Below are 23,513 nucleotides of genomic sequence, written 5' to 3'. Positions count from 1 at the left end.
CTAGGTCAGTAAAAGTTGCAAATAAGAAACAAAAGACAGAAATATGGTTAACATGAACGTAGCTTTGGACCAGTTTAGCAAGGGAAACTCGGGAGATACAGGAGAGGTACTAACAATAACCGCGATTATTTTCCACTTTATTACCAGCCTAGTCTTGTACTCACTCCGTTTCTAAATATTCTTCTAGGTTCTCACCTTGATCCCAACCCTATATTACACCCCTCATTAATCATAATAAAAATTGTGAACGCGACTCAACTTGACTAAGCTAGATCGATTATATCAACAATTGTTAGTCTTCCTGCTATTATTATAACGGATAGTGGCAGCGTGGCACCCAAGTAATTATTTCCTCTTCCTGCATAAGACTTTTCTGCAACTTCGTGAAGTCTTCTACTCGATCTTCTCCACGAAAACTTCAGCACCTCATTTTTCATGTAAGAAACTCAGCAAAATTTTGGTAAATCATGAGTTGGTTTTGTTGTGATTCATCATCCCGACTCAATAAAGCACTGAAAAAGATAAATGGCAAACTGAGGCAGCACCCTTCCTCTGATTTGACTGTTTCGCCTAAGAAACTTGCACAACCTGCTGGTGAGAATATATAAATACAATTTCGTGATTTTCTGTAAATTTTGATGATATTGTCTGAACAATAGAGGTGAATATCATGGAATGGCAATATAATTAAGTGAGGCTCTACTTTTTTTTTTTTTTTTTTTTATTCTTCAGACAAAGATGAGCCTAATAACACGGCTAAAAGAGCTATCAATGACAGTAGTGGTCCACCTATCGCCGAAATTTATACTTACAGAGAGCTAGCTGATGCAACACATAACTTCAGTCGTGATTGTCTGGTGAATGTAGGCAGCTTTGGCAATGTTTACAGAGGAAAACGCGGCGAAACAAGAGAGGTATATTATAAACATGTACCTTCATTAACATATAACCTTTTAATTTCTGACAGGTTTTTAGCTGAAGTAAAATTTGTTGCTGTTCTTTTTGGCTTTGCTGACATTGGATAGTTTATTCTTAGATCGTAGCAATCGAACATTTGGACAGAAATGGATCACGAGGAGATAGTGAATTTAATGTACAGGTGATGATGTTGAACCTCCTTAATCATCCAAATGTGATCAATCTTATAGGATACTGTACTCGAGGAAATGATAGGTTTTTAGTTCATGAGTATTTTCCTTTGGGATCCTTAGACAAGCATCTGCACGGTAATAATTTGTCGAATTCTCTTAAGTTGTTATCTGATGCAATCCTAGCAGACAGTCAAATTTTTTGTTTCTATAAAAACTTTACCGTCATTTCGAAATTTCAGACCTATCATCCCTGCATACACCACCCTTAGATTGGCACACGAGACTGAAAATAGCTCTGGGGATTGCTCACGCGTTAGAATATATGCACAATAAGGCCAACCCTTCAGTCATATATCGCAACCTGAAACCCTGCAACATCTTACTAGACAATGACTATAATGCTAAGCTCTCTGATTTTAGCCTGTCTAAGTTTGGACCTGTTTGTGAGAAGGAACATGTTTCTGTGAGAGTTAGGGGAACATTTGGCTACATTGCACCGGAGTATGTGAAACGAGGTTTTTTGTCTGTCAAGGCAGATGTATACAACTTTGGAATTGTTTTGTTAGAGTTGCTCACAGGCCGAAGAGCTGTTGACATCATAAGGGAAACTAACGAACAGGATCTGTCCTATTGGGTTAGTTTTCTTCTCGATCCATTTTCATAACAAAAAGATTACTTCCTATTCATTTCGCATCTATGTTACTCGTGAAAATTGAGATGGAGGTAGTCTGCATCAAAAATAAGAAATAGGAAAAACTTTTAGAGACAGAGAGAATATTAGAATATTACAAATGCTCTTTCTTCACCTAAACACGTGTTACTCATGCGAAGCATCACTGCAGACTACTGATTCATACAGTTCCTAGTTTTTTACTGTCTAATGTGAAGCTAACTATTATTCCTTATTTCATTAAAAATTGTGCTTTAACATGAAATTCATGCAGCAAGTTTAACTTCAGAACTTTCTGGAACTGAAACTTTTGAAAAACAATATTTCTTAATTTCCTAATTAGGCCAATCGAATGGTGTTGAAGAAATCAAAGAAGATTCTAGAGTTAGCAGACCCGCTTCTGCAGGGGAATTTTCCATCTCGAAGTTTCTACCAAACATTCGCGGTGGCAGCCATGTGCCTTGTAGAAAATTTAACAGCACGACCCATGATGAGCGATGTAGCAGCCGCCATCTCGTACATTTCATCCGATGGCAACCTTGATGACAACATGAATAATTCTCCACTATATGATGCTTGAGTAGAACATAATAACATGATGATGGGTAAAAAAAAATGGGATGGATTGCATAATACCAAAACACCATTCATATGGACAGCACGCATCATTCTGATCCAATGCTTGTATTATTCTCAATATCTCATTTTCGTATATGATTCCTCGTGTATAAACAAATACGTACGTACTTTTTTAATTTTTAGACGTACTCAGTAACATAAGTTCCAATAAGGGAAATAAGCCAATAACTACGACTAATCTACTTGTATAATTACGATTTTGTGCATATGATCCTTACAATGCACTGATCGTGTCTAGGCCTTACCCTATTGTGGTGTCGTCATCCCATGCTTGTACCATATTCTAATTTTTTTACTCCCTTCGTTGTGTCTAAATTGATTGTTTTTTCAACGTAAACTGAAAATACTTTTAAAAAATGGAATCTCCTCTATACTTTATCTATCACTTGTACAAAGTATTATATCTTTATCTTCTTATGGTATTCACGGCTTCACCTTATTTTCTTCCTATTAAATCTATTGGAATGTTATTAGAGTTGTTTATAATTTTACACATAGCATTACATATTTAAACATATGGATAATTAAAATATACATTACGGAGTAGCAATTATGAAAAAAACAAATAGGTGAATGGACATTATTGAAATTTTACGATACACCAGTCATAATTTATTTCGTAGTACTTCTTCCAATCAAATTTCATCATTATCAATCATCTATATACGATCAACACGATTATTAATTCCGAACTTATCTATGATCTTGTTAATACGGTAGTGTCCAAGTATGCCACGGCAACATAATTACCCGCCAAAACCCCCACTTATTTGGGTTTGATGATATACCTTTCCTAAAATTCCTTCTTTAACCTCCCTCCATTTTTGCCGGAAATTCCAGCCAACAACTTTTTGCTCAATCTCTTATTTTTATTTTTTCTCAAAAAAGCTGAGTCCTTTCTACTTTGATCAATTCTTTTTTCTTTTTTGTTTTATAATGTGTCATTGTTAAATTTTTTTAAAAATATTTTGATCATATATAAATTCATGATTCATCTGGGCTGATTTATAAATTGCTGAAAATTTCTGCATTTCGCCTGAATTCTTGGTTCCAATTTTTAGTTTTATTTTCTAGGTTTTTTGTGAGTCTTTTTTTTTTTCACTTTTAAATGATTCATTTTTTTGTAAATGTCAAACATTTAATCCATTTTCACACCCTCAAAATCTCAACAATTTTTTGAATTTTGAATTTAAAAACCCCCAAATTCTTTTTTTCCTGGTTAATTCTTTCATTATTCAATTTTTCATTATCAAACTTGAATTTGATGTTAATTTCCACTATTTTTGACTTTTGAGGAAAAAAGTTTTGTTCTTTATTTAATTTCCTTTCAAATTTTGTCAATAAGAAGTAACAATACTATATTGCTAACAGCTGCATACATCTTGTTTGATAAAAGTCCTCAACCAAAAAACACTTTTTTTTTCACATTGACAAAGAAATTATAAGATATTATCTTAAATTTTGAGTATTTTAATTTCTGGATTTTTCCAGAAAGGGTAAAATATGGGTTGTTTTCCATGCTTTTCATCACAGAGGAAAGCAAAATGGAGGCACAATAGCAGAAGGAATGTTTCTTCGCCTCGACATGGTAAGCTTCAGCATCACTGCACCTGTGAATTGATTCATATTGTATTCCTTACATTGCCTTCTATATGTACTAATCAGATTTCGGAAGTTCAAGTAATTTTGTGTCAAGAGTCAATAAAATGGCAATCCTTAGTTTCTGTTTTATTAAGTGTTAGTAGTTGCAGAACATTGCTGTTTGTTGCTGGCTTGTAATAGTTGTAAACCATCATTCATCAGTATCTTTTAGAATATGCAACAAAAGATTGGCAGATATTATATTTTAGTTCTGTTTTTTATTGCAGAAACTCAGGGAGGTAGAGAAACAACTTATAGTAAGAATGATCATAGGGAAAATGGGGACAATAATATTGCAGCACAGACTTTTACATTCAGAGAGCTCGCGACTGCAACGAAGAATTTCCGTCCAGAATGTCTGTTAGGTGAAGGTGGGTTTGGAAGAGTATACAAGGGCCAACTTTCAAATGGACAGGTAAACTATAGTTATATGTCAATTCATTGCATTTCTTCTATGATCTCACTTGTAATAATTACATTTTCTCAAGTGCACTTTTTTAGTTGAGCTACTTGCTGATTATTTTATTTTGATGTTTGGTTGCAGACTATAGCAGTAAAGCAACTCGATCGAAATGGGTTGCAAGGGAATAAAGAATTTCTTGTTGAGGTTCTAATGCTTAGTCTTCTACATCATTCAAATCTGGTTAATCTCATAGGCTACTGTTCTGATGGAGATCAGAGGCTTTTGGTTTATGAATTCATGTCTTTAGGATCTTTGGAAGACCATCTGTTTGGTAATCATCTGTCCTATTATTATCACCTCAAATCTAACTTTGTATCGCATATAGCTGCAGTATATTGGCTGATTTTGTGGGTGAAAAACTTGTATTATACAGATATTTCGCGGGAGCTAAGACCATTAGATTGGTATAATAGAATGAAAATAGCATTGGATGCTGCCAAGGGATTAGAATATCTTCATGATGCAGCAAGCCCTCCTGTAATCTACCGGGACTTGAAATCATCTAATATATTGCTAGAGAAACACTACCATGCAAAGCTCTCTGATTTTGGACTAGCAAAGCTCGGTCCTACGGGGGAAAATTCGCATGTTTCTACTAGAGTTATGGGAACCTATGGCTATTGTGCTCCAGAATACCAAAGAACAGGTCGACTAACAACTAAATCGGATGTATACAGTTTTGGAGTTGTTTTACTGGAGCTAATTACAGGGCGAAGAGTCATTGACACCAATAGACCAAATCATGAGCAGAATCTTGTCACTTGGGTGAGCTCTTGGTTCTTTTGACACAACCTCCCCCACCCCCTCCTCCCTGAATCGAGTGAAACATGTCTAGAATTTTAATTAACATCACCTAATTGAATGAAGATAACTGTCTTAAACAAATTACTCTCTAAATTAAAGATCTTTTAATACTGAATTATTGTCTGTTAAGAATCACAAAACTTTGCTGTAGTAACTAAGATTTCTTTTCTTAAAACAAGAAAGCTTCTTACATTATGCAATCTCTTGTGAAACTTAATATGCAGGCACAACCATACTTCAGTAATCCAATAAAATACCCACAGTTGGCTGATCCTCTTCTTGATGGGGATTTTCCAGTGAGGGGCTTAAACCAGGCTGTGGCAATAGCAGCAATGTGCCTTCAGGAAGAAGAAAATGCACGGCCCTATATGAGTGATGTGGTGACCGCCCTCAATTTCCTGACAGTTGACCCACATGATGGCTATACTTCTCCTGACGGTTCTCCTGTCAGTCAATACACTGACTGTAACAATCACCAGGTCCAAGGACATCATGATCAGAGTGCTATAGAGCGCCAGCGAGCATTAGCAGAAGCCATGGAATGGGGCTCTACTCACACTGCTCTATCCCGGGCTACTAGCTATAACTCAACAACATAAATCTTTGTTTCACTTTTTGTCCTATGGTTTGACTTTGCTATTAGCAATGCATAATGCAACCTAAGGCAGTATAACAAATTTGTTACGTATGAGCGATGTGTATTGGAGTTTGGATTTGCCAAATTGTGCAGTTTTTTTTGTACCGAGGATACAAATGCATATATGAGAGGGAAAGTGGTGTGTTGACAGTTGAGCTCTGGGACTTGTTAAATCCTGAAAGACAAATCTGTATAATGATATATGAGGGCAGAATGCTCAAATTTCTAATGAATTTTGTACAAACAGTGATAAACGTCTTTCCTAAATGTTAAACCAGTTCAATGTTGATACTACTTTGCTGCTGTGATGCCAGTGTCCTATGTTCTATACGCCAGGCATGTACTTTCATATCTGATTGAGGAATGTGTTATTGCCTATGTAACTTTGTGATCAAGACAATACCTTCTGCAGAGAAACAGCATAGAATGGGAAAATGGGTGGTAATTACATTCATGAGATGCTAGATTGGAAATATAAGTGAATTTATGAAACACCGCACAATCCCTCGAAAAAAAAATTAGGAAATACAATTAATCGAATTGTTCTTTGTCATCCACCCTGAAGGGTAGAACTAGCATGTTCGTACATAAAGGGTAGAACTAGCATGTTCGCACATAGAATATAAGGAGTATTTTCTAAAATTGTACCTAACAAATCAACAATAATAACTTAGAAATGTAGAGTATTGAAGATATTACACAACTAGTTAAACCATGTATAAATTTGGTAAGAATTAAGAAATCAATTTCGAAGATTTCACTCAATTATTGAAGGTGGGTACCTTTATCAAATCATGTTGATTCAAAACTTGTGAGAGACATCATAAAAATTAGACACACAATGGAACTAGTAAATGACTAACGTTAATATAGTAAACTTATTTATTTTCTTATATAAAAAATTAGACACACAACCAATTTCGGAGAATTTTAGCCAATCTCGAGTTATGTTAATAAAGTAACTAGGAGTAGCGTAAAATTTAGTTTTATCACAACATATGACGTGAGTCAAATCAAATTGAGTTCAGGAATTTGGGTTCGATTTAGATGATCAAGTTCAAATTACTCTCAATAACTCCTAATCGGATTATCACCTGAGACAAAAATTATCAGCTCTATTCCAATTATACTATATGCTAATCCGTATTAGTGTATTACTCGTACTTATTAAGGAGTATTAACTTTTCCTGCCATACAAATTCTTAAATGGACCTGGTTCACACTAATTTATTGTGGACCACCAACATTAGAAACAATATGTTAATAAAAAAAAAGGTTACTATATCAAAATAAAAGTTATTATGTTGAAATAAAAGTTAATTAGTGTGACATTATAAACGCTATAAGAGGGTTTTTTTTTTTTTTTTTTGAATAAAAAGCTATAAGAGGTTAATTTTTTAATGAAATTTTTAACATAATGGTCAATATGAATAATAATAATAATCACTATATTAAAATTAGGACACTATTTAACATAATGTCGTACTTTAAATTCATAATAACATTAAAGGTCACACAAGTTTAAAAAAAGGTTACTATGTTAAAAAGTAAGGTTACTATAGATAAATTAAGAGTCACTATGTTGAATATAATGCCAGTTACGTATGTATAAACCTTAGGTCGACAATAATATTATTATGGACCAGGTCCACGCAAGATTTTCTGTTCCTGCCAAATTAAAACTAAAAACTCCATCTTTGCCGATCTCAAGACAATCTATCTCAAAAAACCCAAAATTGATTACTTAACTAGACTTAAAAATACTCCAATTTCATGTCATAATCATTGTTGAATTAAACCCAGATCACCCTATCTTCCCTACTTTTTCCAATTTCTTCTTATTTTCTACCGACAATCAATCAAAAATTTAATCTTTCTGATTTAGCAATCGCTTCTGGGTTCACCTAGAACAGGTGCGTACTTTAATTATTCGTAATAACTTGATAGTTTCCCTATGTTCATCTCTATGGAAATTATGATTTTTGAAGATATTATGCTTCAATTCGCGTAATTAATGATTTTGATATATTGGGTCTTTAGATTTTTGATCATAAACGTATAACCCAATGCAAAAGATTTGGTTTTTTTTTTGTAGGGTTTCTTTGCTTTTTGCTAAATTCTGCTTGATTCGTTTTTCTGTGTATGTATTTCATTGATTTATTGTTTATATCCCTTGAACCTAAAATTAATTTGTTGTTTGTGTTGGTGCTGATTTATAATTATTTTATGTTTTGAGTGTAACTTTCCCCTTTGTTGATTAATTCCTGCATAGGTCAGGTGATAGTTGATCGATATTCTTTGGTTACATCAATGATAATGAGGCTGTAGTATTTGAGTGTGATTGTAATTGGGTATTTTGGCTTGATGCTATCCGTTTTTTGATTAATTCCTGCATAATTCAGGTGATAGTTGATCAATATTCGTTGGTTACATCAATGATAACGAGGCTGTAGTATTTGAGTGTGACGGTAATTGGGTATTTCAGCTTGATGCTATCACAAGTTTTTGAGAGTTTTGTAGCTTAGGTGTGTGGACTATGAGAACTGAGGTTTCGAGATGGATTATAGGTTTGATATACATTGTGGCGGTGGCCGGTATTTGGATTGCTGCTAGCTACGTGGTTCAATCTGTTGTTGATGAAGGAATTTCGCCCTTCCTCATCACATACATTTGTAATTCATTGTTTATAGTTTATATCCCTCTTGTAGAAGCTTCAAGATATTTGGAAGATTATAATGGGAAATTTTGCTTTTGGCGGAAAAACCCGGAAGTTGGCTTGCAAGAATTAGCTCGTTCTGAGGAGGCTGTCCTTCTTGGGAAAAGCGATTTAGATGAGCCTACAAGTGGTTTAAATCCCCATATAGATATTAGCCAAGAAGAAACTAATCTAAGCTCTATAGAATCTGGTCCTGAGTCAAATTTTGAAGAGGAAAATGATTTGCCTGGCCAAGTTAGTGTTGATAAAGATCTTGATAAACAACTGGATTCAAAGGGACGTTGGACACGCTCTAGGGTAGCAAGAGTCAGCCTATTAATTTGCCCATTTTGGTTTTTGGCACAGCTTACCTTTAATCTTTCGCTGAAGTATACGACAGTCACTGTAAGAACAAACCCTCTCATCTTTGTCCTTTCCTTTTCACTTTCTTGGATATATTTCTCTTTTTGACTATATGTTATGCTTGAAGAACATTGCATAGTGCCTAAATTGTATTTCTAATTTCTGCAGTCAAATACAATCTTAAGCACGTCTTCTAGCCTTTTCACCTTTATGCTCTCTCTGGCATTCTTGGGCGAGAAGTTCACTTGGTTGAAGCTCATGGGTGTACTTCTTTGTATGGGAGGAACAATCATTGTCAGCTTGGGTGACAAGGAAGCAGGAAAGGGCGTAATCAACTCGAATCCTATTCTTGGAGATATATTGTCTCTTTCCTCAGCTGGTCTATATGCTGTATATATAACACTCATTCGTAAGAAGTTGCCTGATGATGAGAAAAGCGGTCAAGTTAGCATGGCACAGTTTCTGGGGTATTTGGGATTTTTCAACATGGTGATTTTCCTGCCTGTTGTGCTTGTATTGCATTTGGCTAAGGTGGAATTTTTTACCACATTTACCTGGAAGCAGTTTGGCTTGATTATAGGCAAAGGTATGTTTTTAAGTAATTTTCTTTTTTTTTTTTTTTATGATTATCCATGTCATTCTTGCATGTATGTAAAGCCTGAAGTTGAAACACATGATCCTTCTTTCATAAGCTATCTGCTTATGCATCAACTCCCCCTCCCCCTCTCTCTCTCTCTCTCCCCCCCCCCCCCCCCCCCCCCACCTCTTAAAAACATAACTGAGATACTGCATTGATGATTGCGAAGTAGATGTACATCATACATGTCTTGCAGGTAGTAGTTGAAGTAAATTCCTTTGGTAAATTAACCTGGCATTTATATCTATGATACATCTCGTACACAGTCTGGACTCCTGTATGCCCTTTTTCCTTATTGCTCAGACCCTACTTGCCATAAGTAAACTTTTCAGTTTTACAACGATGAGGGTTCAATTAAGGGCCCAGGAGGCGATAAATAAGCATACATAGATAGGTTTAGAAAATAACCAGAGGTTGCAGGCCTTAGGGCAGTCATCAAAGTTTGTCTATTGCATACTATGACCACCTATCTGATTTGAGCTACCTCTATGTTTCCTTGACCATATGATTTGTTGAGGTCAGCCATCAATCACCACATAATCTGTATATTTTAGTTTGTAGGATTCAAAATTGGGTTTGTTACTTGGACTTGGCTACATGTCCTAGTGTCACACTGTATTTTCAAAATATACTACTTGATTTTGGTTTGATCTAAAGGGTTGGCCCTTGGGGGAGATGGATTCAGGGTTATTGCGTGACTGGAGTTGATTTCCTTCCCACTCTCCTTCGACTTTCTTCTTTTGCTGACTATATTTGTTATGATTTCCCTCCTACTTACACCTTCCATTTTGGAATAATCCTCATAGTTTTTTAGGATCTACTTGTATGAAAAGGTTGCTTGGGAGTTACTTTGCCCATCTACCTTTGTTTTTTTTTCCCTTTCTAAGCTTCCTCTGGGTGTTGCTAGGAGACTCGAGAGGCTTATTGTGAGTTTTTTGTGTTCAAGGATAGTAGTTTAGGGGAAGAGGGATCATTTTGTGTTGTGGAATAGTGTATGTAGGTTTAAGGACGAGGGTAGCCTTGGTTTCAAATATATTTGGTTCTTAGTGAGAACTTAGAAGCAATAGTGCGGTTATATGCTAAGACCTAGTAGAGTAATCTGAAGGCTTGGTTGGATGTGATTACAGGATGTCAGATTGGTTATTTTGACCCTGTAATAGACTGAATGTACTGCTAAATTACTCACAAACAATAACAGGAAAATAGAGAGAAAAAGATTGATTCTTTGATTAAAAAGATTGATTTTTACACCTATCGGAGCAGCAACTTTAGGTTGCAAATCTCCAAGGTAGCTTGAGGCGACTACTCTCCTAATAGTGACTTGAGGTCACAACTCTCAAAATGATTCATTCCAAATTCTGCCTACCTTTTCCTTTCTTCCCTCTCTTTATTTATACTAAAGCTAAAGACTATTAACCTAATAATACTAGACTACCCATGTTGCCATTTCCTTAGGATAGTTTATTACAGACCCAAGGGAGTTGTTTCACTGCATTCATTTCTCTTTAATCTTCTTTACTTTGGTCAAATACAAGGGTAATAAAGAGAACATCAGGAGTATTCTTGAGCAGGATAGCATCTTTTGGTTCCTTTTCTCCTCTCTTTCAGTTGACTCATCTGTGAATAAATTACTCCTAATTAACACTTTTGGTTGGGAAATAGTGAACCCTTGAAATTTCTTTTTAGAAGGAATCTCCATGATTGGACACTTGCGGAACTTAGCAGCTTACTACCTTGTTGGGAATCCTTTAGACTGATTTCTGGGTTCCTTTTGTATCCACCTTAAAAACACCAAATTGACAATCCTCCCCTTTTTCTCAATTTATTTGAAAGGCTAAGGTCCCGCAACAGGTGGGCTTTTATTATTGTTGCTTGTCTGGGAATTCTTAGTACTTTTGATGATCTGCAAGCTAACAGAACTTACCATCAGAACCATGTCTTAACAGAAATGCTCTGGTGTAGTCACTGAGTTAACTGTGTTTTAGGTCATTTCCCTCTCCCCCTATCCCAACCACTCTTTTAGATTTGAGGTGTCCAAAAGACTCATGCATTAGTTGAATTAGAGCACTTTGTGGCTTGGTAGCCTGTGAGTTCCAAAAAAGGTTGAAACATTATTCTGATAAATATGTTTCCATGTTCACAATTTCAGGTTTGCTTGATAATGTTTTGAGTGATTACTTGTGGGCCAAAGCTGTTCTTTTGACGACAACGACAGTGGCAACGGCGGGTCTCACAATTCAGGTGCCTTTGGCAGCTTTGGTTGATACTCTGGTGGGCAACGCTCCCAATGCAATGGATTACATTGGAGCTGCAGCTGTCATGGCTGGGTTTGCTGGCATCAATATTCCTTCAGATGTGTGTAGTCAATCCGAGGAGGTTACCTTGGAGCTAGAAAACAGAACTCACCATCAGAACCATGTCTTATCAGACACCACAGAAGAACTTTAGGTTCTCTCAGGATAACGCTCGATATCTGCCAGAGTTATGCTGAACACCATCCCGGGAAATGGTTCTACCACTCCATTGGAGGCAGATTTTCGCAAGATTTCAGCCAATGCTTGGCCATTATTGAACAGTTTCAACTTCTACTCAGAGTCCAGTACACTTGTACACTAGGTAGCCTTGTAACTATTTTGTGGATATAGTTCAATGACATATAGATGCTACTAAGAATTTTGTGAAATGTTAAAAGAAATATAAATATAACTTAGCCAGTGCTGGTTGATCTCCAAATCATTTACCTTGAATGTACTTGATTGGTTTGTGTGGCACAAAAGTGGTCACTATTCACTATGAAACTTCAAAAATTAAAATTTTAACATTAGAATGATATTTGGGAGTTGGTAAATCTAACAAAGTTAAGTTTAGTTGATAAGTTTAATTAAATTCAATTAAGTTACATCTAAACATAAACTAGGAGTAAGTTCAGAGAGTTCCATTTTCTAGAAATTTGAATTCAAGCGTTATCAAAATGAGTAACCAATATCCAATGCAATGTGTCACATCAGTTAATACTACACTTCAACATGGGAAAAGCTATGTAGCAATTTATAATATAGATTTAATCGAGTTAAAATTTAAAGTTAATCAATAAAATGATCGTAAGATATTGTTTCTAAGACATTGCAACATTTAACTTTCCATATCTCTCCATCACTTTACGAGTTGCTAGAGCAGCAGCCTCACTTGCCCTCAAAGTCCCTGTTGCCATGAGAGCAGCGAATTCTCTGGTTATCTCCTCTTGCACTTTACCTCTGGCATTACCAAGAGGGTCTTCTGCTGGATCAGCCGATGTCTCTTGTGCTCCCTTTGGCTGAACAGCAGGAGGCACTTCTTTATCTAGAGTTTTCTGAGATGTGTTAGCTTCCTTCTTTTTGTTGGATTGCTCCTGAGATTTGCTATTGCTCTCGGTTGCTTTGGCAGACACATTTGAGGACTTGCTCTGACTGCTAGTAACGCTTGTTGCGGCCTGCCCCAATGATGATGGTCTGAACTGAGGAGCTTGAGGAACTGCCCCTGCTTTCATTGTTGCCTCTAGTTGCTGAATCATAGGCACTGTGAACAAAGGTTGCAAAGTCCGTCAGCTTTGGTTGGTAATAAAAATAACAACTATTGATAGATAAACAAATATCAAGTATCGATAAATAAACAAATATCAACTGTTGATATATTTATCCCACGATTTAAAACTCAGCTTTGATAAATCAATAAACTTCAATATCACAACAAAATCTCAGCAATGTACCATAACTTCATTAGCGTACATTCAGAGGGATACCAAGTATAGAACTCCAAAAAATAACCAGATTAGTCTAGAATCAGCTTGGATGAAATAATTTAAATGCAAACCATTTTGAAAAGACCTCAACAACAACGACAAATTCAACAAAAAGTCAATCATCAACAATAAAATTCATAAAGTTGTTAAAACAAAACAGTGTAAATACACAAAGGAATGGTGAAGGACAGACTTGAGAAAAGAGGACAAATCAGCAAAAACAGTTAAGTTGATAACAGAAAAGGACACAGCAATGATATACAAGTCAATGTAATGAAATGACAACTTACATATCATAGCACCCATGGGGCTACTCATAACTTCATTGGGGAGCTGAAGAATATAATCTGGAATGGATGTTCCTACAAGGAATTGAGCAACCTCATTGCTGAAGTTGTTGCAATTGTGGGAAAGTAAACTGTAAGTTTCAGCAGTGTAACGATCACTGATTTCCTCCAGGTAACTTTCAAATACATCTTGTGGCACATATGTGATCCCCAATTCTACAACTTTCATTGGTGTCCCATATTGTGTTGATCCAGCAGGAGCATGTTGTATTCCTCCTCCAAAGAAGTACTCCTTACCATAAACTACAATTCCAGTGTGCCTGAAATTGAAAATGTTTTAAGTAAAAAAAGATACCCAGCCAGATTTCCTATATTGCACTTTAGATACGTCAAAAGATTCAAAACAATCCCATCCATGGTATTTCCGCATTCTTTCATCCTAAATACTGCAGTGTTATACAGATGAAGGGCAAGTATAGTCCCTTCCCTCTGTAAGACATTATCTTCACAGTTTTAATTTTGGTCTGTTTTGAGATTTTTTACATCAATCAATCAATCAATCAATCAAAGCCTTAATCCCAAAAGTGGGGTCGGCTAACATGAACCAAATTTGATTATTCCGTGTAGTCATCAACATAAATCTTTCTCCTCCATCCCTTACGATCCAAAACTTCATCCTCACGTAAATCCATGCACTTCATATCCTTCCTCACTCCTTCCAACCAAGTCATCTTTGGTCTCCCTCTTCCTCGTTTAATCCCTCCATGGTCCCACTCTTCCACTCTTCGCACCGGTGCACCCTCGGGTCTCCGTCTTACATGTCCAAACCAACGCAGACGATTTTCCCTTAATTTATCTACAATGCCCGCCACACCTACTTTCTTGCGAATAACCTCATTTCTGATTCTATCTCTTAAAGTGTTTCCACACATCCACCTTAACATGCGCATTTCCGTAACCTCCATCTTTTTAATATGCTCTTTCTTAGAAGCCCAACATTCTGTACCATAGAGCAACACTGGTCTTATGGCAGTCCTGTAGAATTTTCCCTTCAACTTTAAGGGAATGCTGCGGTCGCATAGCACTCCCGTGGCCGCTCTCCATTTAAGCCACCCTGACTTAATCCTGTGGGTCACGTCTTGATCAATGTCACCATTCTTCTGGATGATCGACCCTAGGTACTTAAAACATTCACTCATGGTCAAATCCTTTCCATCCAAACTCACCACTTCATTGCTTGTCCCCCTCTGAGTGCCAAAACGACATACCAAATATTCAGTCTTACTCCGACTTAGCTTAAACCCTCTAGATTCCAACCTTTGCCTCCATTGCTCCAACTTGACATTAACCCCATCCTTAGTCTCATCCACCAAAACGATATCATCTGCGAACAGCATACACCATGGAACCTCATCTTGAATTGGTCTAGTTAATTCGTCTAGAACCGTTGCAAAAAGAAAAGGGCTTAATGCAGACCCTTGATGCAATCCGATTGTAATAGGGAAATCTTTTGTCAACCCTCCGCATGTCCTCACATTTGTTGACACATCCCGATACATATCCTTAACTAGGTCTACATACCTTCGTGGGATACCTTTCTTCAACATTGCCCACCAAAGTATCTCTCTTGGCACCTTGTCATATGCCTTCTCTAAATCAATAAAGACCATATGAAGATCTTTCTTCTTTACCCTATAAAACTCCATCATTTGTCTTATCAAATGGATTGCCTCCATAGTAGATCTCCCAGGCATAAAACCAAATTGGTTATCTGAAATGCTTGTGCATGCCCTCAACCTTTGTTCAATCACCCTTTCCCACAACTTCATAGTATGGCTCATAAGCTTAATTCCTCGATAGTTAGAACAATCTTGAGCGTCTCCTTTGTTTTTATAAACCGGGACCAAGGTGCTCTTCCTCCAATCTTGTGGGATCCTTGTAGCCGTCCATATCTTGTTGAAAAGGTTTGTTAACCAATCAATACCAATCTTACCCAAACACCTCCACACCTCTATCGGTACCCCATCAGGGCCAACCGCCTTCTTAGGTTTCATCTTCCTCAGTGCAATCTCCACCTCTACTCTCCTAATCCTTCGCACATACTCCATGTTGATTTCTTCATCACTCATAGAGGTATCTCCTATCACAACTCCATTACTTCCATTAAATAATTCATCGAAGTACCCCTTCCACCTGTCCTTGATGCCCTCCTCTTGCACTAGGACCATTTGGTTCTTATCTTTGACACACTTCACCATGCCAATATCCTTCCTTGCCTCTTGTCTTCTCTTTGCCATCTTATAAATGATCCTTTCTCCCTCCTTGGAATCAAGCTTTTCATAAACCTCCTGATATGCCTTTTCTTTTGCTTGGCGAACAGCTGCCTTTGCCTTACTCTTAGCCTCCTTATACGCTGCAAAGGTTTCATCACTCCTACATTTTCCTAAGGCTTGATAGCATTCCCTTTTTTGCTTAATTACTGCTTTCACCTCTTCATTCCACCACGAAGTATCTCTCTGTACCGAAGTTCTTCCCCTTACTTCCCCTAAGACCTCTTTGGCCACTCTTAGGAAACAGTTCTTCATTCGTAACCAGGTCATGTCCGGATCCACCTCTCCATCCCAATCCGCTTCTTCAATTACCTTTTCTGTAAAAACCTTAGCTTTTGCATCCCTTAGGGTCCACCATCTTATCCTTGGTTCTTCTTGTCTAACTTTTTTCTTCGCCTTCTCTTTCAGACGAATAGTCATTACCAATAGCCGGTGTTGGGTGACCACACTCTCCCCTGGGATAACCTTACAGTTTATGCAACTTTGTCTATCTATGCTCCTTGTGAGCAGGAAGTCTATTTGAGTTGCATTTGCTCCATTCCGAAAAGTTATCAAGTGTGAATCCCTCTTCTTAAACCAAGTATTAGCCAAAATTAAATCATATGATTGGGCAAAATCCATAATAGCTTCACCACCGGCGTCCCTCTGCCCATACCCAAAGCCTCCATGGACACTCTCATAGCCATCTCGGCTCGCCCCAACGTGCCCATTTAGATCCCCTCCAATATATAACTTCTCTGAGTGGTGGACACCCTGCACCACCTCGTCTAGGTCCTCCCAAAATTGTCGTTTCTCTTCTGCATCTAAACCCACTTGGGGAGCATAAGCACTGATAACATTCACAATCTCCTTGCCACATAGCAACTTCAGCCTTATCAACCTATCGTTCTTCCGATAGACCTCGATCACCTCTTTTGCCAACCTCTCATCGAGAACCACACCAACTCCGTTCCTAGCTCCACCATTCCTTGTTCTGTGGCTCGTTTCTTGCCCAACATACCATACCTTATACCCCAGAACCAAGCCTCGAGCTCCTTCTCCTGTCCATCTTGTCTCTTGGAGGCACATGATGTTCACGCGTCGTCTTTTCATTACTTCTACCAATTCTGCTGATTTTCCCGTAAGAGACCCCACATTCCAAGAACCAATCCGCAAACTAAATTCTTTTCTCCCACGCTCCCTCCTGATCCCAACTCCAAGTCCTTGATTATTTGACACCACAATTGGGCAATATGGCGCGTCGCTTCTGGGCGACGACCTAGCAACCCTTACATACTTATCACTGCACCCGGGTCTGGGAAGTGCAGCGCGTCGCTCAGTAGGGAACGCCCCAATGGCACGCCCTTGCTCATTTGACACCACACTCGGGCAATGTGGCGCGTCGCTTCTGGGCGACGACCTAGCAACCCTTGCATACTTATCACTACACCCGGGTCTAGGAAGTGCAGCGCGTCGCTGAGTAGGGAACGCCCCCACGAAAATATCTGTTTGGCTCATGTCATGGGATGTGACGAAGTTTTATACTGGCTGTCACTGGCCTACCGTAACCCTCCTCCTTTATCCAGGCTTGGGACTGGCAGCGGGAAACCCACTGGCGGAGTTTTGAGATTTTTTACATCATATAAAAAAAATTATAGTACCTCTGTTTCATTTATTTGCAACGACATGAGATTCACCAAAATCTGGGTAAAATTTGTTTGTGAGGGGTAAATGGACAGAGAAAAATAAAGTTGCATGTAATGAGAAAAGAGATAGAAATGAAAAGAAAGGAAAGAAAGCATTTGTTGCAAATAATTTGTAGTATCCATTTAAAGTAAATGTTGCAAATAAATTGAAACATGGGTCGTATATCATTTTTTCTGGCATAGCAAGCAGTTTCTCTCTATCTCTTTCCTCATCACATGAGTTCCTTAAGAAGCATGAATATTAAAAAAAAGGTTCTCATCTATCTTAATCTCTTGTTTTGGAGTTTTAATAAGTAATATCCTTGAAGATCTTTTCATCTCTCGTCTCATCACACCGGAAAGTCATTGGCAAGCAAAAGAAGAACTTCAAAGCCACCACAGATCACTACTTTTCACAAGTATTTTGTGGTCTACAACTAAAATGGTTCCTTGTTAATATGTTATGATAATTCCTCAGCTTTTTATTAGTGAAAAATGGTAGTCTACAACTAAAATGGTTTCTTTCTTTTTTTGTTTTTTGAAGACATTAAAATGGTTTCTTGTTAAGCATGTTATGATATGATTCCTCTGCTTCTTATTAGTGGAAACGTTTAGACTTTTGCACTATTCACATAAGGTAGTTTGATATCCTTTGTAATATACTATTATATAATTATAAAAACAGTCATGAAAGTTCTAGTTAGATTCATCTCAATCAGCAGAAAGTGTATTTTCTGAATATCTACAATTTATATTTTTTGCCTACTATTGATAATTGAAGGTATTGATGTTTGAAGTCATGCATTGGGAAACCATCCCTACAACGTGTCAACTATTATGAAACAAAGAAAGCACTACTATATCCATTCTAATAGAGCAGTTGCAAATCAAATATTATAGTATCGCTTATTTACTGTGATAGATCCAAGTATACAACATATCACTTTTTTTTTTTTTTTTTTTGAGAAATATAACATATCACATACCAAATAGCTTCAATGGCTTTCCCAAGAAAAGTGGTAGAAAGTTGACGAGCAAGTCCCTGGCTCAAGTCATAGACATGCAAAGTGACTCTGTGACCCTCCTGTAAGCATGAGAAGTAAACAACAAGATCAGCACCATCCTATTGCTTGAAAATTATTACATTAATAATACTAAGCAACAAGTGTATTTCATAGGTTGATGCCTTACTTCAGCCATCCTCAAAAAAAATCACCAGCCAGAGTAATCAGCCCTGAAAAAAAGACCAAAAAAATTCCGTTTATCAAAGCTGCATAAGGCTCGAGCAACATCAAACTAAAAAGAAGCTAGCCAAAAGCCAAACCACTGCTTCACATAACCAAAGCAAAAAAAATTAAAAAATAAATTAAAAAAAACACATGTAATAACACACTTTAAGTGTGATGCCATCTGGGCTTATTAATATTAAAGAGTAGTAGAGTACCATATAGCTGAGTAAAGGCAAGTGCCGCAAGTCCCAAGATAGAAATGTTAATGCCTATGCTATTGTGAAATAATCATGTATTCATCTTTTTGATAACCAAGAACGAAAGACTTAGATTAGTTTACTAAAGAACCCCTTTTGATAATATTTTAAGGACAAATACAATGGATTGCCAAGAAATTAGTTTTTTGTATAGTTAAAAAAATATACTCCGTATAACATGACTCGAAAAGACAATGACCCATAGGTTTGCAGATTAGGGGGAAAAAATCACTTTCAAATGAAAACAAACACTGGACATACTAGTATAACAACATAAGTCATTCAGTACTACAAAACCCAAATGGCAAATGCAACAGGCACTCTACAATATGCAGACTGATTGTCTGCATAACAATGAATACAACTAAAGAACTAAAGAGTTGTGTCTCCACTTAAATCCCATTCAAGAATTGATTTCATATACCCAAAAGAAGAAATTGCCAGTATTTAAGATCTTCACTCCATATTTTAGGCACAAATGTCTCAAAGACCTCCTATGATGTACTCCCATTCCAAATCTATTATGAGAGAGCCAATCACTAAAAAGTACTCTTATTGCGAGAGACCCAATTACTAAGGAACTCTTATGAAGCAAGCACAATAAAGACATCTTATGCCTTATGAAAACCAAATCAGAAGTTAAACCAACCACTAGCATCCAGTAGCATCATAATACACCATAGACCTTCAAATCTAATAAATCATAGTATAGTCTGTCAATAAGCTTCTGAACTACCAAAATGAATAGGAGACCTAAACTTAAGACTAGAACCAATTATAAAGGACTATATTCATCCAATATTCTCTCTTTCAAACAAGGTTAAGATATTTTTAATAAATACTAATATCCTCCCATCTCCAGTGAATCAATGATAACGAGTGAAAATCAATGATGCTTCAATTCAATTATCCCAAAAGTATGCTGTGTGAAAAGTGATACAAGAGCAAGGGCAGGAGCATTGGATTTTTGCTGCTCCAATCCTCCACATACAGCAATTGGAACTTTGGAAACTACTGACATGCATGTGTGGTTGAAAAAACTTCAAACCTGGGAGAAAAAGTGGCATCTGAGATAAGTTATAATAGGCCACTTCCCTCCAAAATTTGTTTGGTTTGGAGATGGGAGGAAGACAGCTAGATCAGGAGCAAGGTGTCTTATTGTTTCCTGGCTATGCATAATTCCATTAGGTCAAGTAGCCTTGACGAGGAAGGGGCAGTGACAAGGCCAAAAACACTAGACTTCATCAAACATTAGGAGATAAAGACACCTACTTGTAGAGAAGAAATATGTGACAAACAGCCTGTAAACCACCATTGGCAACCACACAAAACATGTGACTGAGGCTGACAGCTAAACAGATGAAGGCAATGTGGTTCTGAGAAAGATGTTACACAACACGAAGCAAACAAAGGATGTGGGAAGCCAGAAAGAAAAATAGCTATTACTCTGAATAAACAATTTTCAGCCTTATTGAAAGGCTTAAAGGTGAGATTGTTCTAATACTTCAACTTCCTATAACACAATAGACAGGGTCTTTGGCAAAAAAGTTCAGCTTTCTAACTTAATCATTTGTTTACAGAAACGACATTGCTACCGCTTAATCTAGCAAGATTGCGACTTTAAAGCTTCATAATACTCGTAAAAAATAACATTATCAATCAAAGCATCAAGCAAGTTCAGAATTTTCAGCAATTCAAGATGTTGCTCACCAAATACAGTATTCAACCCTAAATCTTAAAAACCTAGCAGTGAAACAATTCACAGTTCTACTCTGTCCTAGGAACAACCAACAAGGCGACAACCAAACAATAGTACCACAAATTCAATTCAACCAGTGTCGGAACTAGCAGCACGCATTCAGATATTCATCCCCTGTATTATCATCATCAGATCTACAATACTCGCAATCCGTATAATCAGCAGCTATAATTACAACAATGCGCTTTACACAAACACTGATCACACTGTATTCAGTATCGTACACCATAAAACCCGAAAATCATTCACCTAAAACAAGCAAATTGTACTAATATAAACTCAAATTCGAGCAATTTCATCCCAATTCCAGAAAAAAATCAATGATGAAAAGATCAAACTAATCATCCAGCTTCAATTAACCCCCAAAAAATTCAAAACTTTTGATTAAACGCATATCAAAACAATTAAGCACAGATCGATCGTAATTTGCAATGAAAAAAGTATTCCTTAAATATTCAATCAATCATTCTCAAATCATTCAAGCAAACCCTAATATCAATTAAATTTGTGAAAAGAGAGAGGGAATTTACCAGAGCAAGCGTTAGTTGGGGAGGAGAGAGAAAGTCTTAAGAATGCACCGAAATGTAAATCAGATTTGGATTTGAAAGTAATTTGGGGTTTTATAGTTAGTGCGAAGGAAAGTTTGGTGTGTGGGTTTCTCCCATATTCTGTGACATTCTAGAAAGTACCTGACCACTTTCTTTTCGACACGTGTTATGTGCTGTTAGAACGTCAACCACGGGAAAATTCTTCAATGTGTTTTTATGTTTTTTGTTGCAAGGAAAATTCTTGAATATTTAAAAAGGGGTTGAGTAATTGGCGCGTATTTTTTTGACATTTCTCTTGGGTTATTACTGGTTGTAATGTTTAACGTGTGTTTAAACCTTTTACTCTACATTAGTACAAAGTAATTCAGTTAGCCGTGTGATTTGTCTCTTATTCTAGACGAGGTGATAATGTGTATATGGAATTTGATCCGATGACCTTTTAGTTATACGGTTAAACCATTAATTATTACCATTAGGCTAAGGTTTTAATTTCATAATTTGTTTGCTATGAATGCTTTGGTGTTGTTGATGTTAATTTTGATCATAAAAGTCACTTGTGGTAGGAAAGTAAAAGGTCCATAGCCAAGTCCTAACTATATAGTGGTCAATTTGATATAAATTGTGACTTTGACTTATACTGACATTCAATTTTGAATTAATGAATGATGTTGTATTGTGTGGGTCACATCTCACTAAGATTATGATGAAACGCATATAAGTTTTAAATAGGGGTGTCCATAATTCGGATAAAAACCGAAATCCAATCCAATCCAAACCAAATTATCAATTCGGATCGGATCCGAACTTTAAATCGGATTGGATCGGATTGAGATTTTTTGAAAATTCGGATTTTCGGATCGGATCGGATTAACCCTAATCGGATCCAATTAAAACCGAAAACCGAAATTTAGATATCAACATGTATAATATGGACTGTTGTTTGGATTGTTTGTTGTTGTTGCTTTCTTCTTAGACTGCTGCTACCTGCTCTCTTTATAAGTTGATGCTGCCTACCGTTTTAAGTTGATGCCTCCTACTGCCTTATGTTGGAATTAGTTGCTGAAATCTTGACCAGAAAGTTGTTGCTACTTATTTTGAACAACAATGCTGCTACTTAATTGTTGTAATGAACTCTTAGTGTTGCCTTTTAGTTGTACTACTTATTTTGAACAATTTAATTTGACTTGCATATTAAACAATTTATTTTAATCATGACTACCGTTTTATATTATCATACTAGTTCATAAGACGTTATAAATCAATTTATTTTAATTCGGATTTTCGAATCAGATCCAAAATAACCGAATTTTAATTCGGATTGGATTGGATTGGATTGGAAGAGTAATTCGGATCGGATCAGATTAAAAAATTGAAAACCGAATTATAATTCGGATCGGATTGGATTTGGCTTAAATCCAAACCGAAAACTGAATGGACACCCCTAGTTTTAAATGGAGTAAATGTGTTTTGACATATGAAACATTGTGTATAAAATACTCTCGTATTTATTAAGTTTAGATATAAGCTTTACAACATCCAACGTAAGTTTTTGAACATTTTAATTTTTGGAATACGGGTATTTTAAATTATATTTCAGTATTTTAAATTTTAAATTAATTTTTTTTTGGGTATTTCATATAAGTTTTAGGAAAATTTACACTTTGGTGTCCCAACGTTTAAGTAAATTCCACTTTGGTGACCCATGATTTCAATATTCCCACTTTAGTGACCTGTCATTAGATAATTGTTCAATATTATTGTCTAATAGTTAACAGTGTTAAATTCTCCGTTAACAAAATAAAAAGATAAAAAAAAACTTAAAGCTGTATAATTAATTAATTAATTATATTAGGGTCTCTAAATTTTCCCCCAAAACCCATTTACCTCATCCTTCTCAAAATTTCCCTCTAACTTCTACGCCTCTATGGTTCTACACTTCTACCCATTTCCATAATTCATCACAAACTAAGTATCTCCTCTAATCAAATAAAATTTGTCTCATTCATTGGTGAAGATGATGC

The 23,513-nt window shown here is 36.5% G+C and overlaps 4 protein-coding genes across 5 annotated transcripts; 3 read left to right on the top strand and 1 right to left on the bottom strand.

The window, feature by feature from the left end:
• The first annotated feature begins 467 nt into the window (after positions 1 to 467).
• Positions 468 to 2,341, top strand: LOC145570852 (putative serine/threonine-protein kinase PBL7). The gene is made up of 5 exons (XM_081629978.1): positions 468 to 594; positions 733 to 914; positions 1,037 to 1,226; positions 1,331 to 1,725; positions 2,105 to 2,341. The coding sequence occupies exons 1-5, from the start codon at positions 468 to 470 to the stop codon at positions 2,339 to 2,341; spliced, it is 1,131 nt and encodes a 376-aa protein (XP_081486104.1).
• Positions 2,342 to 3,903: 1,562 nt separating this feature from the next.
• LOC145570851 (putative serine/threonine-protein kinase PBL25) lies at positions 3,904 to 6,047 on the top strand. Its single transcript, XM_081629977.1, has 5 exons — positions 3,904 to 3,988; positions 4,269 to 4,456; positions 4,586 to 4,775; positions 4,878 to 5,269; positions 5,533 to 6,047. Exons 1-5 carry the CDS (start codon positions 3,904 to 3,906, stop codon positions 5,905 to 5,907), a joined length of 1,230 nt encoding a protein of 409 aa, XP_081486103.1. The 3' UTR covers positions 5,908 to 6,047.
• Positions 6,048 to 7,647: 1,600 nt separating this feature from the next.
• On the top strand, positions 7,648 to 12,387 carry LOC145571994 (putative vacuolar membrane protein YML018C). 2 transcript variants are annotated; one of them, XM_081631014.1, is made up of 4 exons: positions 7,648 to 7,858; positions 8,348 to 9,045; positions 9,172 to 9,589; positions 11,790 to 12,387. In XM_081631014.1, exons 2-4 carry the CDS (start codon positions 8,482 to 8,484, stop codon positions 12,086 to 12,088), a joined length of 1,281 nt encoding a protein of 426 aa, XP_081487140.1. In that variant the 5' UTR covers positions 7,648 to 7,858; positions 8,348 to 8,481; the 3' UTR covers positions 12,089 to 12,387. The 2 variants fall into 2 exon arrangements, with proteins under 2 accessions (XP_081487140.1, XP_081487141.1); XM_081631015.1 differs by having other exon boundaries at positions 8,223 to 9,045.
• A 186-nt stretch (positions 12,388 to 12,573) lies between these two features.
• On the bottom strand, positions 12,574 to 21,591 carry LOC145571993 (uncharacterized). The gene is made up of 5 exons (XM_081631013.1): positions 21,475 to 21,591; positions 18,891 to 18,933; positions 18,686 to 18,783; positions 13,709 to 14,025; positions 12,574 to 13,195 (listed from the first exon to the last, which is right to left on the bottom strand). The coding sequence occupies exons 2-5, from the start codon at positions 18,897 to 18,899 to the stop codon at positions 12,756 to 12,758; spliced, it is 864 nt and encodes a 287-aa protein (XP_081487139.1). The 5' UTR covers positions 18,900 to 18,933; positions 21,475 to 21,591; the 3' UTR covers positions 12,574 to 12,755.
• Positions 21,592 to 23,513: the final 1,922 nt, after the last annotated feature.

Source organism: Chenopodium album, chromosome 12 (genome assembly GCF_948465745.1).
Source record: "Chenopodium album chromosome 12, dcCheAlbu1.1, whole genome shotgun sequence".
Classification (NCBI taxonomy): domain Eukaryota; kingdom Viridiplantae; phylum Streptophyta; class Magnoliopsida; order Caryophyllales; family Amaranthaceae; genus Chenopodium; species Chenopodium album.
This window is presented reverse-complemented; position numbering and strand designations above follow the sequence as displayed.

What these genes read in the sequence shown, in the direction of transcription:
- LOC145570852 (XM_081629978.1), top strand. Translation starts at nt 468, where the DNA reads ATGAGTTGGTTTTGTTGTGATTCATCATCCCGACTCAATAAAGCACTG. An exon ending in GAAACTTGCACAACCTGCTG is followed by an intron (nt 595 to 732) that starts GTGAGAATATAT and finishes TTTATTCTTCAG; the next exon opens with ACAAAGATGAGCCTAATAAC. An exon ending in CTTAGACAAGCATCTGCACG is followed by an intron (nt 1,227 to 1,330) that starts GTAATAATTTGT and finishes TCGAAATTTCAG; the next exon opens with ACCTATCATCCCTGCATACA.
- LOC145570851 (XM_081629977.1), top strand. Translation starts at nt 3,904, where the DNA reads ATGGGTTGTTTTCCATGCTTTTCATCACAGAGGAAAGCAAAATGGAGG. An exon ending in GCCAACTTTCAAATGGACAG is followed by an intron (nt 4,457 to 4,585) that starts GTAAACTATAGT and finishes GTTTGGTTGCAG; the next exon opens with ACTATAGCAGTAAAGCAACT. An exon ending in AGCAGAATCTTGTCACTTGG is followed by an intron (nt 5,270 to 5,532) that starts GTGAGCTCTTGG and finishes CTTAATATGCAG; the next exon opens with GCACAACCATACTTCAGTAA.
- LOC145571994 (XM_081631014.1), top strand. Translation starts at nt 8,482, where the DNA reads ATGAGAACTGAGGTTTCGAGATGGATTATAGGTTTGATATACATTGTG. An exon ending in TGAAGTATACGACAGTCACT is followed by an intron (nt 9,046 to 9,171) that starts GTAAGAACAAAC and finishes TAATTTCTGCAG; the next exon opens with TCAAATACAATCTTAAGCAC. An exon ending in TGGCTTGATTATAGGCAAAG is followed by an intron (nt 9,590 to 11,789) that starts GTATGTTTTTAA and finishes TCACAATTTCAG; the next exon opens with GTTTGCTTGATAATGTTTTG.
- LOC145571993 (XM_081631013.1), bottom strand. An exon ending in AAAGCCATTGAAGCTATTTG is followed by an intron (nt 14,026 to 18,685) that starts GTATGTGATATG and finishes TTTCAATTTCAG; the next exon opens with GCACACTGGAATTGTAGTTT. An exon ending in CCCCATGGGTGCTATGATAT is followed by an intron (nt 13,196 to 13,708) that starts GTAAGTTGTCAT and finishes CTTTGTTCACAG; the next exon opens with TGCCTATGATTCAGCAACTA.